Source organism: Pholis gunnellus (genome assembly GCF_910591455.1).
Source record: "Pholis gunnellus genome assembly, chromosome: 18".
Classification (NCBI taxonomy): Eukaryota; Metazoa; Chordata; class Actinopteri; order Perciformes; family Pholidae; genus Pholis; species Pholis gunnellus.
In genome coordinates, this window is record NC_136545.1 from 16,730,895 (window position 1) to 16,744,912 (window position 14,018).

At 39.2% G+C, this 14,018-nt stretch overlaps 2 protein-coding genes across 2 annotated transcripts; both read right to left on the reverse strand.

Annotated features, from left to right (window-relative positions):
* Positions 1–951: 951 nt before the first annotated feature.
* On the reverse strand, positions 952–6,910 carry cacfd1 (calcium channel flower domain containing 1). The gene is made up of 5 exons (XM_079179650.1): positions 6,366–6,910; positions 4,627–4,699; positions 3,544–3,669; positions 3,289–3,396; positions 952–2,839 (listed from the first exon to the last, which is right to left on the reverse strand). The coding sequence occupies exons 1-5, from the start codon at positions 6,475–6,477 to the stop codon at positions 2,749–2,751; spliced, it is 510 nt and encodes a 169-aa protein (XP_079035776.1). The 5' UTR covers positions 6,478–6,910; the 3' UTR covers positions 952–2,748.
* Positions 6,911–7,335: 425 nt separating this feature from the next.
* ptcd2 (pentatricopeptide repeat domain 2) lies at positions 7,336–10,840 on the reverse strand (the record flags this gene model as incomplete). Its single annotated transcript, XM_079179730.1, has 10 exons — positions 7,336–7,908; positions 8,182–8,295; positions 8,381–8,455; positions 8,626–8,739; positions 8,845–8,936; positions 9,086–9,164; positions 9,272–9,389; positions 9,580–9,709; positions 9,811–9,903; positions 10,711–10,840. 10 exons carry the CDS (start codon positions 10,838–10,840, stop codon positions 7,684–7,686), a joined length of 1,170 nt encoding a protein of 389 aa, XP_079035856.1. The 3' UTR covers positions 7,336–7,683.
* Positions 10,841–14,018: the final 3,178 nt, after the last annotated feature.

The following is a 14,018-nucleotide window of genomic DNA, read 5'->3' on the forward strand; positions in this document are numbered from 1 at the left end:
TTTGGGGAATTATGCTGTGCTTTGCATATAAATGAAATGCGCCGGGGTACCCCAACCTGGATTTGTGTGATGAGATTAACATCTTCAGAACTGAAAAAAAACTGAAAGGAAATTCTTCACACAGAAGATTGTGAAGATACTCAGACTTTTAAAAAGTGACACTTACCCTGAAACAGTTGCACTACCGTGTCCTCTGAACCAACACAGCTAATGAAATGCTTTATTTGAATCTTCAGGGCTATTTGCTCCAATAGCAATCCAACTTCAGTAATAACAGGTCTGGTTTCAGTGTGTCATGTAAACGGGGAAGACTAAATAATGAAAGCATCTCATTAAGAAGGACTGCCTCTGAAGTAGCTTCATCACAATTACAAACACTGTGGGTCACATTAGGTTGGAGTCCAATTAATGGTATTTAACGACTGTAAAAGAGATCTAATAATCCACTTTGATATGTGAGTTTTCAAAGCAACACAAACAAATATCCAAAGAGATCAAATCAGCGATCAATCAATCTATTGTTAATTCTTATATTCAAAGCTTACATTGTACATCAGTACTCACCTATTTGAATAAAATCACACAAACAAAAAAAACAACCTCACACTAGTGCTACAGGAATTTAAGAGATGAACAAAGCCATTAGGATATATTCACTGCAAGCCAATAATATCGATACCAAATTGTGTGCCAATTCATCTGGTAGATGAAGGTGAAAACTTTGGACTGCTGGCGAGTAAAAAAAAAACAGAGGATCATCAAAATCAACAGAATTTATCCTCATAGAATATTTCATATCTAGCGAATTACATGGCATTCCATCCAAAGGTTGTCAAGATATTTCACTCTAAACCAGAAATGCTAACGTCATGGTGGTGCTAGGAAAAGTGTGGGGAATGTCAGGGAGAGCGGGCTGCCCTACAAAAAGAAGCCTCGACCACGACAGTAGTAGCAAGTTTGTTTAATTCACTAATTGATATCAGGATCAGGATTCACATCACAACACGCATTATACACATATCCCTTACAGCAAAATATGCACTCAACACCTTAAGATGTCAAATGAATCAAATCACAGGAGTCTTGGATGCATGTCACCGCAATAAAATACACCTGGATGGATGGTTGTGGACAAGGAACGCTGTTTATTGTATTTAACATCGAACTAAAACGGTAGTGTTAAGTGTGTGTAGTGTCAGACTGTAGCATACTGCTGGTGTGTGTGTGTGAAAGCTGGTTGTGCATGTTTTAAATGCTACACACATGCTTTTCCATCAGCTCACATTATAGTGTTTCATAGTCATGCTTATGCTAGTTAGCATACATCTGTGATCTATGCATAAACTACTTAGTATCTGTGCATTGTGCATTGGCAAGTATGACACCTGAGAGCTGGTGGTGATGTGAGAAGGATCCACTCAGTCACTGACCAGCCAGTAATAAGACTTCGGATAGAGACGGCTGTAAGAGCTACGTGTAAACAATTATTCCCAAAGCATCCTTATTAACGATGACACTGCAGAGGAAAGGCAACAAAAACAACACAAACACAAATGGTACATTGCTGACCGCTGCATACCTCATTTGAGTGACAAAGGCAAACCGTGGCTTTGGTGAATGTGTGGAATACAGACCAATTAGTACCTGAACCGAGACTCTTCCCCCTCATTGAATTTCTTAATGTGTTTTGGTAGAGTGTACCAATTAAGACTCCTAATAAGCGCAGCAGATGTTCAGTAACATATTCTAAACACCCCCCCTTCCCAAAGAACCAACATATTTTAAAAAGGATAACAAATAAGCTCACATTCCAGTTTTTCCATTAGACAATGTTCCACATAAGTTGCCGCCGTGACTTGGCTGCCGGCTGCTTGATCATGAGGAACGATACGCAAACAAGCTCACACATGCAGCTTTTAATGAATTTCCCTCTCTACCAGAGTCGATGCTACCAAAAGTTTAATGCCGGAATGCCTCAGCTGAGCTTACAGCAGCTGGAAAGAAACGGAGATATGAAAAGCAATAACTGTGTTTATCTTTGGGTATACCAGATACATTCCCAATGTTTAACATATCCCTAATGCCTATGTATATTTAAAAATCATTCAGGCTGCAATTCAGAGTTTTGTCTGCACAGTGGGTTTAAAATCGCTCTTTTCTTTGCTCAAAAGTCATCCAATGAAGGTACATTTTGGATTCAAATACAGGGAGAAACTTAAGGAAACACTTCAGGCTATTTACAGATATGTGGTGAGTTACCGCACAGACTACTCTGAATCACAGCCTCAAAGTCGTAGCAAATAACCTGAAGTCACATTTTTTACAATTACATTAATATCTATTGGGATGTCCTGAAAGGCTCTTGGGCTAAAAAGACGTACCTCACATTTTTTCCTGCAGAAATAGGGTTTACGACTGACAGCAGCAACAAAAGGAAACAAATAATAAATACAACCCACGAGAAGACCATAAACCATAAAAGCAAAGCTTACAATTTAAGTTATGGAGTCACCATGAGAGATCCCATTTACACGCCAGGTACCAAATAATGGGCTAAATCCAATCTGCTTGGACACTACCAGGTCAAGAGAACAAGAATGCAGCAGTTTAAGTAAATAAATAAAATCAGTATCATAATTATGTAGTGACAGTAATGGGAAGGAGGAAAGGGGCACGGAAGATGGATGAAGGGCCGTAAAAACTGAAGGGAAGAAGAGTATGAGGAGGGGGGGAGGGAGGGCAGACGCCTCACACCGGAGCCCCGTTTGCTGTTTCCGTCATCCTCTCTTCATCCCCCTGTTTGTGATGCTGCAGCCTGGCATAAGTCACTGCGTCTCCCCTGAGAGAGAAAAGAAAAAAGGACGACAGGATGCGAGAGAAGGGAGGGCAGCGAAGAGAGAGAGAGCAGGTACGACAGCAGAGGATGACAATGTTAATTGTGATTATTACATGGCTCACCTTGTCAGAAGTTAATTTGCATCATTAAAGGGACTCATTAGGGTTGTTAGAAGCATTACATAAATCGTATTAGCTAATTATAATGTGGAATACTGCATTTAATGAGAGCCTGTTTCAATGTAAGCTATTAGAGGGCTGTTATTATGAGTGAGACATGGAGAGATATGATTCATTACAAAATGTCTACTGTACAGTTTTCCTTAAAATATAGTGTAAATGATTGTTGTATAGAATAGCTGTCATCTTTCCTTCTTTCTGCTCCATAAGAGCTTATAATATATACAGTGTATTACTGTATTACATGTTATAAGCTACAAACAGACATCTTACTTTTTGCCTAAAGACGCAAGGCCGTACAGAACTCCTGTAGCGAAGGCGATGCCGTTTCCAAACAAGGTCGTAAAGGAGAAGCTCAAGCATACAGGAAATAGAGCCATCCTGACGAAGAGCATCAAGAGACAAAAACAAAAAGTCAGTGAATCATGTTAAATACAAGCTGGAGATTCCAAAAAATGGATAATGCATTGTTATTAACTATCGGAAATTCACAGTAATGAACTGTGGACGGTGCATAGCTGTTCTCACCCACAGTAGAAGAAGGCTTTCTGCCACGGTTTGAATTTGTCTGCGCGGGCTGCTATCGCATTAGCGAACTCTATGAACTGGCAACAGAACGGGACTTCACACAGGAACAGCACGAAGGCGTTCAACCTGGAGACACAAACACAGCAGTGAATTATCTTGTGCGCACTTCCATCTCAAACACTGTACGACGTCTGGAGGACTTCAAACACGGCAGCTGTGTAGAAAAGAACATTCACGCCGTCAGTGTCATCGCTCTAGTGCTCAAATGTTTACCGTCATGGAGACAGCAAGAAAACCTCTACGGCGAGCTGGTTAGTGGAGTCTGTACTGAAGATATATTATTTCAGTTATCGATTAAGATGTCAAATATTTTCTTGATTAATAGGTTTTTCTCAATTTCCTAAAGCCCAAGGCGACATCTTCAAGTGTCATGTTCTGTACATTTGAAATCAGAAATTGAGAAGCTGGAACCATTTAATTCCGGTGTAAAGAATACAAATGCCTACATTCTCATTTTGAGTCATCTTTGTTCCTAGCTAGCATTGTAGCTAAAGCTAATGCAAACATGTTCCAGCCAGGGAGGAAAACAAACCACAGTTGGCTTTCCTGAGGCATGTGCTCAAGTCTTCAAGTTCTGAGCGACTCACTGCAGTCTTTGGCACAAACATGTTCAGGAGAAGAATTTCTCCACACCTCCATCGCAGGTGTGGCCACATGGCCACATGAGACTGCTGCTCACTATGCACGTAAGATGATACTGTACGTACAACTAAAGGAATGTAAATGAACAGGTGAGTGCATGAGATATAATATAAAGGGTAAATATGCAGTAACGCTCTGATGGAGCATTTATATCTTAAGATAGTTTGTATGGGACTTTCAGTAGATGTTTAGTAAAACGTGAATAGAACCAGCTCACGTCTGTGTCTGAAACTGTGTCTAAATGAGTAGTTTTATAGTGTGTTTGTTATTTTTTTTCTCCTGTAATACCGACAGTATAAGAACTGTCTCGGCCTATGGAATGTGAATGAGCCATTCTGTGCATGCCACATCTAAATAAGCGTAGCGAGTGTTAAGACTTACACCATCCACACTCCCGCAGCGATGTTTAAAGGGTTCACAGTGACGCAGTTCCACACTCCTGCGATGGCACAGGCTGCAAGACAGCAAAGCAAAAAGGTAAGTATTAAAACACATGAGCAACACATAGTGAAAACACAACAGTATGTGGACGCAAATGCACAAAAGACAAACACACAGGCACGTCTTCTGCTGATATCTAAAGCAATACAGTAAACAACTGTAAAAATCAAAGCAGGCTACATTTCCCATGCACAAGATTCCTTTAATGATAATCTGAGCATTCTCAAAATAGGCCTTTTCTAGCTTTTCCCATGGCTATATGTGGAAACAGATCCCTTATTTATTTCACCGTAGAAGTGTGTCATCAGTTGTATTCACGCTAATCAATTAATCATACAACATGTGAGGTGCATCTGCTGAAGTGCCTTTACGGCTTATTTGAAATATAGTAACACAAAGGAGGGCGTGTCAGCTGTTGGTGTCAACTGTCTGGCAACAATTAATCTGGCAATTTTTTTCTCAATAAACAATTCGGTCAGTAAAACGTTAGAAAATGTCGACCACCACCACAGTTATCCAGAGCTCAACGTGACATGAAATGGTTTGTTTTGTTCAACAAAAAGTCAACAATTTGGATTCAGAATATAAGGTTTGTGTCCAAAAACAAAAAGATTAGTTGGCAATTAATTTTCAAATGTGAGAAAGAGCTATTAAAGGTAATCACACCTCCCCAATAAACACAGAGGTTAAAGTGTACTCCTTCCACAACAGAGTAGGAATAAGATGTAAAAAAAAAAGAAGCACCATCGACATTCCCCTTTAATTTCACAATCAGTCACAAACAGTTCTTAGTCACCAATGTTTATCCTGTCTCATTTATACTGATGTGGTATTCATAAAGGGCACACATTGTTTGATATTCAACCAAAATGCTAAAACATTGGGTGTTTTAAAACGTCTGACTGCCATTCCAAACACCTAGTAAGTGTATGATCTTTCGTATTTGAGAGTGAGAGAAGCTCCACAGTGAGAAGTGTTTCTATGTGAACCACACACTGCCACAGACAGTGGAACAATGTCCCGCTCCTTTGGACCATCCAGCCTCCTCAATAATACAGAGCCCATTGAATATGCAGAGCCCCGGGTGGTTCATGTGATACCGGCACTGAGACTCTGGTGTCACTGTGAAGGAGAGCTGCAATGCTGCTGGAAAACTGCAAAGCCAGCAGTTAAAAAATAAATAAATAAATAAAAAACACTTCTCACACTGAACTCCTGAGGGAAAGAGAAATTCCTGCGGTGGACTTTGTGCGTGCATATTATATTGTTTTAATTTAGGAATAACAAAGCTGTTATGAAGTGAAGCCATGCAGACAGGCGGTGTCTGCTGCAGGGAGGGGACAATGGGCTGGAACAAAGCTTTTGTCTGGCGTGGATGCGCAACTGAAGTGAGAATTATAAACAATAATAAAAAATAAAATAATAATCTGGTGCATTTTCTGTCCCGTTTATACTCGAACCCTCATATTAATGAGGAAGACTACACACAATCAGTATAAAATAATGCTGACATGGCAATAAAATGTACCCGCTTGTCACATAAAGTAGCACAAACTTAATGTAAACTGATTCACAACACACTCAGTAGTTACACGCGCAGTACATGTAGCCAAGGCAGGATTATCTCGGCGGCCCATCATTCATGTACTTATATAACAAGATATTGACAGTTAACTTACACACTCCTCCCAAAACTCCGGCTATTTTGCAGAGCCATCGGTACCACCAAGTCATGCCATCATCCTCCGGGGTGGTTTTAGTGGACGCTGCGGTCTCTGCCTCGGTGCTCATTGTGTTCTTCTAGCGGTGTTAGCTGAAGCTAAATCCAGTGTTTACAGATGTCAACCCTCGACCGAACAACAGCTTCGTTAAGTATGTAACGTTACGCCAGTCTCAACAAACTAACTGCTAAACTTGATTATTACGACACAGCGGTCCCTACCGGTGATAGAGATTTAATTTAAAGTTTTAAGTATTTTTTTTAAATGATCTTTTCTTTCCTTTGTTTTGTTTGTGACCAGCTGCTTTAGTAACAGCTAACCGGCTAGCTAAATGCTAAACAGCACCGCCACCCAGCCGCCGCTAGGAGTAGATATCACTGCTGCATTAGTCCTGAAACTCTCTAGCGGTTTTATTAAAAGAGCAAAAACTAGCCTGAACTCTCTGTTTTTATTATATTATAAACTGTACACTGCCCACGCCGTTAGTTTGGGAGGCTGCTCCGTTGTTCTCCTCTCTGGCTGCTCAGCGGTGCATTGTGGGAGGTATCAGATGCGCGTCACGGTTTGTTTACACACAGGGAGGGCTCAGCTGTTTTTTTGGCGTTGTAATAAATATGAAATATCTTTTTGATTATCACAATGTAGAGGGAAAAACCTGGAGTGACAGTTTTGGCCATTTGTTTGGTTTGTGCCTTTCCTGTGTACCATTACATTTGAGCAAAATAAAATAAATAAATAACCAATAATCTTTGAAAAAGAAGGTTGTTGAAAGATTAGGTTCACAATTATTCAAGTCACATATTAACGTCAGGTGCATTTTAAATTCTACATATGATCCACTATTGTTTTAAGACAGCAGCAGCCCTTCACATTAAGACAAGCGGAGAAACTTGCTATTAAATATCCGATTCATCTTTAATTACCCATTCACACTTTTATATACACAACACATTCTTCCCAAATCACTCAATATCCACATGAGTTCCTTGCAAGAAAATCAATACTTATGTAAATGTCTCTCAGTAGCTTTCTGTTAAAGTGCCTGATGTAGAAACGTGAACTGTGACCTTTTTAATTAAAAATTGGACATGGATGACAAAGAAATGGACAGAAGTCCAGTCTGCAGAGGGATGACTGAGTCTGTGTTTAAGGAGAGGTAGGTGCAGTAACAAGGACAAAGTCCACTCTAACCAGTCAGAGTTGTTTGTCTTATTGCATTGAGCCTCAAACCAGAGCCTTTAGTGAAAGCAGGGTTTGGAGCGACACACGGCCTCTCTCACTCTGACAGCAGAGTGGACTGTAGTGACTTCCGAGTCCTTCGACTGGTCTTCCTCGCCTCCATCTGCATCATCGCTGGTTTCCTCTTCCCTGTGGGCGTGTGGCAGAGCATGCCATCGAGGGTCTGCTGGGTCACCTGATTGTCTCGCTGAAGATGAGTCACTATTTGCTCCACTGTCATCATGTGTGGTCCGTCCTCACTCCTCGAGCGCAGCAAATCCACCTGAAACAGGTCACAAGAGGTCACTGAGCAAAAGTTTCTCACTGATTTAGAAATACATCCCCATAGCTTGTGTTAACTTTTAACTGATCAATAATCTCACAAAAGGTTGTTTCAAACCCTCTTATTTTTAGGTATGACCTTATTCCATTCCCAGATAAAAAAAAAAAATACTCATTCAAATTAATATTCATTACATCAATAAGTTAAAATATTTAATAACTGCATCCGTAGCTTCTTTTTAGTGAGTATAAGTTGCATAGACAACAGACTTACCACCTCCTGAGAAAATTCAAGCTTCTTCACAAAAGAAGGGCTTTTAGGCAACATGGCTGCAGACAGGACGGAAACAGCATCCGTCACCGCTCCTGACATTGCTAGTATTTTGACCTAAATCACCAAAAAAAAAAAGAATTAATAATTTAACAAAAAGGGTAATAAATAATGTAAACCGCAGTTACATGAGCACCCTCACCTTCAGATTTTGGCATAATCTGCTGTCAGTGATCATTATTCGTGAATACAACGACTGTGCATTTTCTATGTCATTCTGGAAGAAATACAAGACAGAGAAAACTAATTATTGATTATATATATATATATATATATATATATATATATATATATATATATATATATATATATATATATATCACACGATATTCTCCACAACTTTCTGCATGAATGAAATGAACAGAAGAGAAAGAAGATATAACTCACTTGTCTAAGTGCTAATGCAACAGCGAAGCAGTAAGCATGTCTGGGGACGGACTGCCCTTTGGTCTGCCCCTCCTCTATCAGAGAAGTGCAGATCGTGTAGGACTCCGCCGTGTTCTGACCAAAATAGCACAGAACATTAGCTGACCTTAAGAAGTTTCTACATCTTAAGACAAATATAACTTTAAGGTCTGTAATGTTCAAAATGTATCGCTCAATTACCAGTTTAAAGCAGGTGCCCGCTGCCAGCGTCAATGTGTCTTTGTTGAATGGTATACCTTGGGCCCTCATGGTTCTTAGTACCTCCAAGGCATCTGCAATAGCCAGATATAAACAGTATATATATATATATATATATATATATATATATATATATATATATATATATATATATAATATCACACACATGTGATGACGATTTCAGACGAAAAAGAAAACACGGGGAGGTGAATCTGGTACTTACTGTCATAAGAGCCTTTAGTGAACAACATGTCGATGGTGATGTTAAAGGAGGTTGCGTCGTTGAAAAATCCTCTCATATTCTGTTCAGACAAATGAGAGGAAATGTTACCAAGTCAGCTCTTAGAAAAGTACAGATTCTGTGTAAGTGTTGCCCCTCATGGCACTTGGTCAGTAACTAGGGTTTTACCTTATCTGTAAGTGTAGCAGCAGCCAAGCTCTCCAGACCCAGCTCATAGCACAGCCTCACAAAGAGGGGACCAAACTTGAACTCTCCATACACCAAGTTCCTGTTCTCTGCGTGATACCTTGCGAGTGCAAATAAAAGAACCATCACACATGCATAATTCAGCCACTCGATACGAGACGACAGTCAAAGCCATTCAAGGCATATTTGTTTTGCAGTGTGAAGTGGGTAGAATCTCATTTCCTTCTTTCTAATTGTTTGTCAAAGTGTGTTTATGCTTTACAAAATTGCAAATAAAGGATGTACCATACCTATAAATGGCATCTCTTGCTATCACCATGTCATCGGCAGACTGGCACAAGTGAAGGAGAAGCTTCAGCTCATCTCTCAGAATCAGCTCATTCCTTTGTAGCGTCTGGCTGAATAGCTCAATGTAATTTCCTGTAAAATGGGAGTGAGAGTATGAGAATATGAACTATGAATACATCATAACAGACGGCATAACACTGCAGCCGTAGAGCCAGTGAGGAGAACTACTTCACCTTTCGATCCAGTGGCAAGATGAGCCACAGCCAGCTTCCTTTGCTGGAAGTCTTGTAGTTTGATAACATCTTCTGACAACAGATGCCTCTTAGCTGCAGAGAGAAGAGTTACCAATAACCGATTCAATTAAAGTATCAATGCTACAAAACTGTTACAAGTAAAAGTTCTACATTCAAAATCTTACTTAAGTAAAAGTAAACAAAAGTACTAAGTATGCAGAGTATGCAGATACTAAGTATACATTATTGGATTATAACTAGTGATGCATTAAAGTGTACATTTTGATGTTGCGGCTGATTAAAGGTGGAGCTAATTCCAATTACTTTATAAATTGCTGGGTTGCTTAAACTATACTAATATATGATAAATTATTAGTTGATTTCTATTTTGTGCAAACAGTCTTAACCTGCAATGCATAGTAACTGAAGCAATTAAATACATGGAGTGGAGTAGAATAGTGCAGCATGAAATGGAAATACTTAAAGTGAAGTACAAGTATCTCAAAATTGGGTGTACATTTAGCCAAAAATGCAGTGGTGTTGTGTGGTAAAAATAAGGCTGGTAAAACCACCAAAAATAAACTACATTTGAAGAAAGGTTGCTCACTTGAGAAGCCATTCATAACTTGGCCTAGCTGAATAATTTGAACTGAGAATAGCATATACCTTAAAATATCAAAGACAAAGGCCATATGCTGCAAATCCTGCGAGTAAAACCCGAGATAACCGTTGGTCCACGTGATGGTGGATTGTTATGAACTGTAAAGCCACGTACAGTCACAGTACCTTTGTAAACATGTGGGTTATCCACCAGCTGCTAACGTAGCTTCTCTAAAAAAAAACAGACCGTTTTAAGGGTCACAGACAAGGAAACATATCGACGGGTTTTATGTGTCTTACCTCCTATGCAACCTTCAATCCAACCTGGCTGTAAAACACCACAAAACGCTACTTTGAAGGGATCGCGTACTAACGACCGACAACATTTACCGACCCTGGCCAGCGCCATAGTGCCCACTGACTGTACCATGCAGCTGAAAACCAAGGGGGTGCAATTGGAGAATTAATATTATAAAATGCTGATTTATGCCCAAATAGTGAAACATATTTTATAATGCACTGGTACATAATACACATTTTAATTGGATTAAGACAGGGTGTGTACCTATTTGCTTTATTGTTGTGATGCGCAGTACGCAATTTGGTATCGTCCAATATGGCAGCGCCCTGTGATCCGACGCAGGAGTCGGCTACAAAACTTTCATCATTCACGTTATCGTCATTTATCTCTAGTCTGTGTGAATTGAAGCTCCATTCTTTATTTTTGCTCCAGCTGTTGGCCTACATGTTAAAGCTGGAAAAGCATTTTATTACCATAAAGTCTTTCATATTATGACCTACAGGTGGCGCTGTTGCACTACACGTTAAACATGTCTGATGCGTTTGCTGAGGTTTGCTGCTATCAGAAAGTTTAGGACATAATGAATAATAATATCCTATGTGTTAAAATAATTCACATATCATTGGCTTTGGTTGTCATCGCGTTATGGAAAAATATATATAGTTTAGTGATATACATTTTTGTATTAATTTCACACTGTTTATCTACATTACTACTATTTATCTTTATATTAATCTGCACTTCAATGTTTTTTTTAAACCTCTGGTTAAATGCTAATCTGCACTTTCTATTCTCAGTACATTATTCTAAAATGTTCATACATCTTTCAGCCTCACCTCTGATTTCCATTGCTTTTGTCCCTTATACCTTTCTAATCTTGCTATTAAAAATAAACACATACTTAATATTCTTATTTAGATTAAATGCATTTTCATTGTGTTTTATTTCTGAAATTTTAGCTCCAATTAAAGGTATACCCTCAGAATGTGACATTATTACAGAGAAGCAAATGTAGCAACACGAGGGAGACTTTGTACCGAGGCCATTGTTATTAATGCTAATTCAACTAATCTGACTTTTATTTTTAAATGGGAATACTTTTTCAGGCCTTGACAACCTTCACGATTAGTGTGCTGAAGTATACAGAGGACGATTCATGTGTATCTTTATACCTTTGTATAATATGTATGTATACACAGTATGTAAAACGCTTTCTTCTGTTCCAAACAACTATCACACCAGATTCTCCAGACGCTTCAGAGTCCACAGAGTCTCTACTGAATTTGCCAAAATTGCATTTTTGCACATCGCACCCTGGGCTTGCTTGAATAATTCACAAAACAAACTTCATATGAGACATTCAAACACAAACACATGTTGTAAGACGAAGGTTACTGTTTTAAATATAGTCACTCTCTCTCCTTTATGCCGTTATGTATTGCTTATGTGACTCCATCCATTTTGGACATCTATCTCGTAAAAGTGATCACATCTCAAGAGACTTCCTCATAAAGGTTAAACATATATATTTTTAAATGCTTACAGTTTGTTTTTTGAATCAATATGATTATAGTCACAAATACTACAGTTGTGGTTTGTCAAAATATTTCAAACCAAATTATCCTTTGAACTCATAACATTTTGTGTAAAAAGGTTATGATTTATGTTATGATAGTTCAGAATTGCTTGCACTGTAATCAATTTAGGTCCAACCTTGTGATTATATTGGAAAATGTAAGTTAAGTAGGCCCTTTTATTTGATTTGAAGCAATTCACCTCCATACTTTAATATGGGATGCCTCTGTGAGCAGCAAACCCTGCCACCCCTTCGTGTACCCGTTGACCCACACAGCATTACATAACCGAGGACGTATGTCCTTGTGCAGGAGTTCTGCTGCATTTTCTCTGTGAAATTTGAAATTCAACTCTTTATAAAGATAGTTTCTAGATTCATATGACCTCTTGAATATTTTTTGTGTCAGAACTCTGACATAAGTAAAGTCTTATTCAGTGCACACTATGCATGTGTACATTTCATTATAATTTAATGTTCTTTTTCTTGTTTCTTCATTCACAATTTAATGGTTCTGTGTAAACATGATTGGTGAACCTGCAGACACTTACAATGATTGAGGTGCTCCTTAAAGTGACTCCAAAGATAGACTCTCTCGCTCAGAGAAAATAGGGCTGGGACAGGGAGTTCCCCACTGTTGCCCTGGCAACAAGATCTCAGCCCATCCAGATGAGATTGCTTGCTCAGCCAATCAGACACGGGGCCTTGGATAATTCATGGTATCCTGCAAGGTGTGTGTGTGTCTCTGTTGGTTTCTCTCTCTGTGCATCTGTGCTGAGTGTGTGTTGGAATGGATTTAAAAGCAGGTGTTCCCAACATATAGCTCCCCTGTACTGTACATTTTAGGGTTTACTGTGATGGCAGCTCATGTGGAGTTGCTCAATTAATGCAATAATCAACAGGGAAGTATAGTACTGTTTGTAGCAGAGGTCTTTTTAAGCACTCAGACCTTGATTTCCCAAACATTGAGGTTCTGCCGACAGATTGTGACATCTTCTTTGCCGACAGATAGTAGCTCACATCTTCTTGGATTTATTCCTGTGTGCACTTCCCTTTGGTTTTGGAAGGTGCCTGGGGTGCCCCATCATCATTAATAAATGTCCCCATTGAAACAGTTTCAGCACGGAAAACAGCTGGTACTAATCACTTTGTCAGACTGTGTGCAACTGTTCTAAAATGACTGTCCTTGAAAGATAATTAAACAGGTTATCTTCCACCTAGAGCAATACTTACGACATACATTTATATGCATGTATATTCACTCAGTGACTAATTTTGCACTAAATCTTAAATGCTCTTTCCTTTGCATAACGTCTGTATAATAATGTGCTACTATATTGCAGGCTTTCCACTTACCGGTGTGCAGTACATGCTGAAACAGCTCTGAGAGACTGGCTCAGACATCAGACATGTGGACTTGTTGTCCTCCACGGTACAGCAAATGGATGTTGAGTTGTGGAGACATGTCCTCTTATCCATCCTCTGCTTTTTTCAGTTAGTGTCCCTGAGGCGTCTGAGGAGGTCCTTCAGTTCACTACATACTAAGGAGCTAAATACGCTCTAAATTTACGTTATCGCACATCCTTCTGACACGTTTCATGTTCTAGATATTCTTCTTTATTTTACATCTTCTAATTTGTAATAAGTTACATTTATCTTATTCATTTGATCTCTTTTTTTTCTTCATTTTCCTTTGCATTAAAAGCAGTAGTGGAGTCTCAGCACGGCTGACCA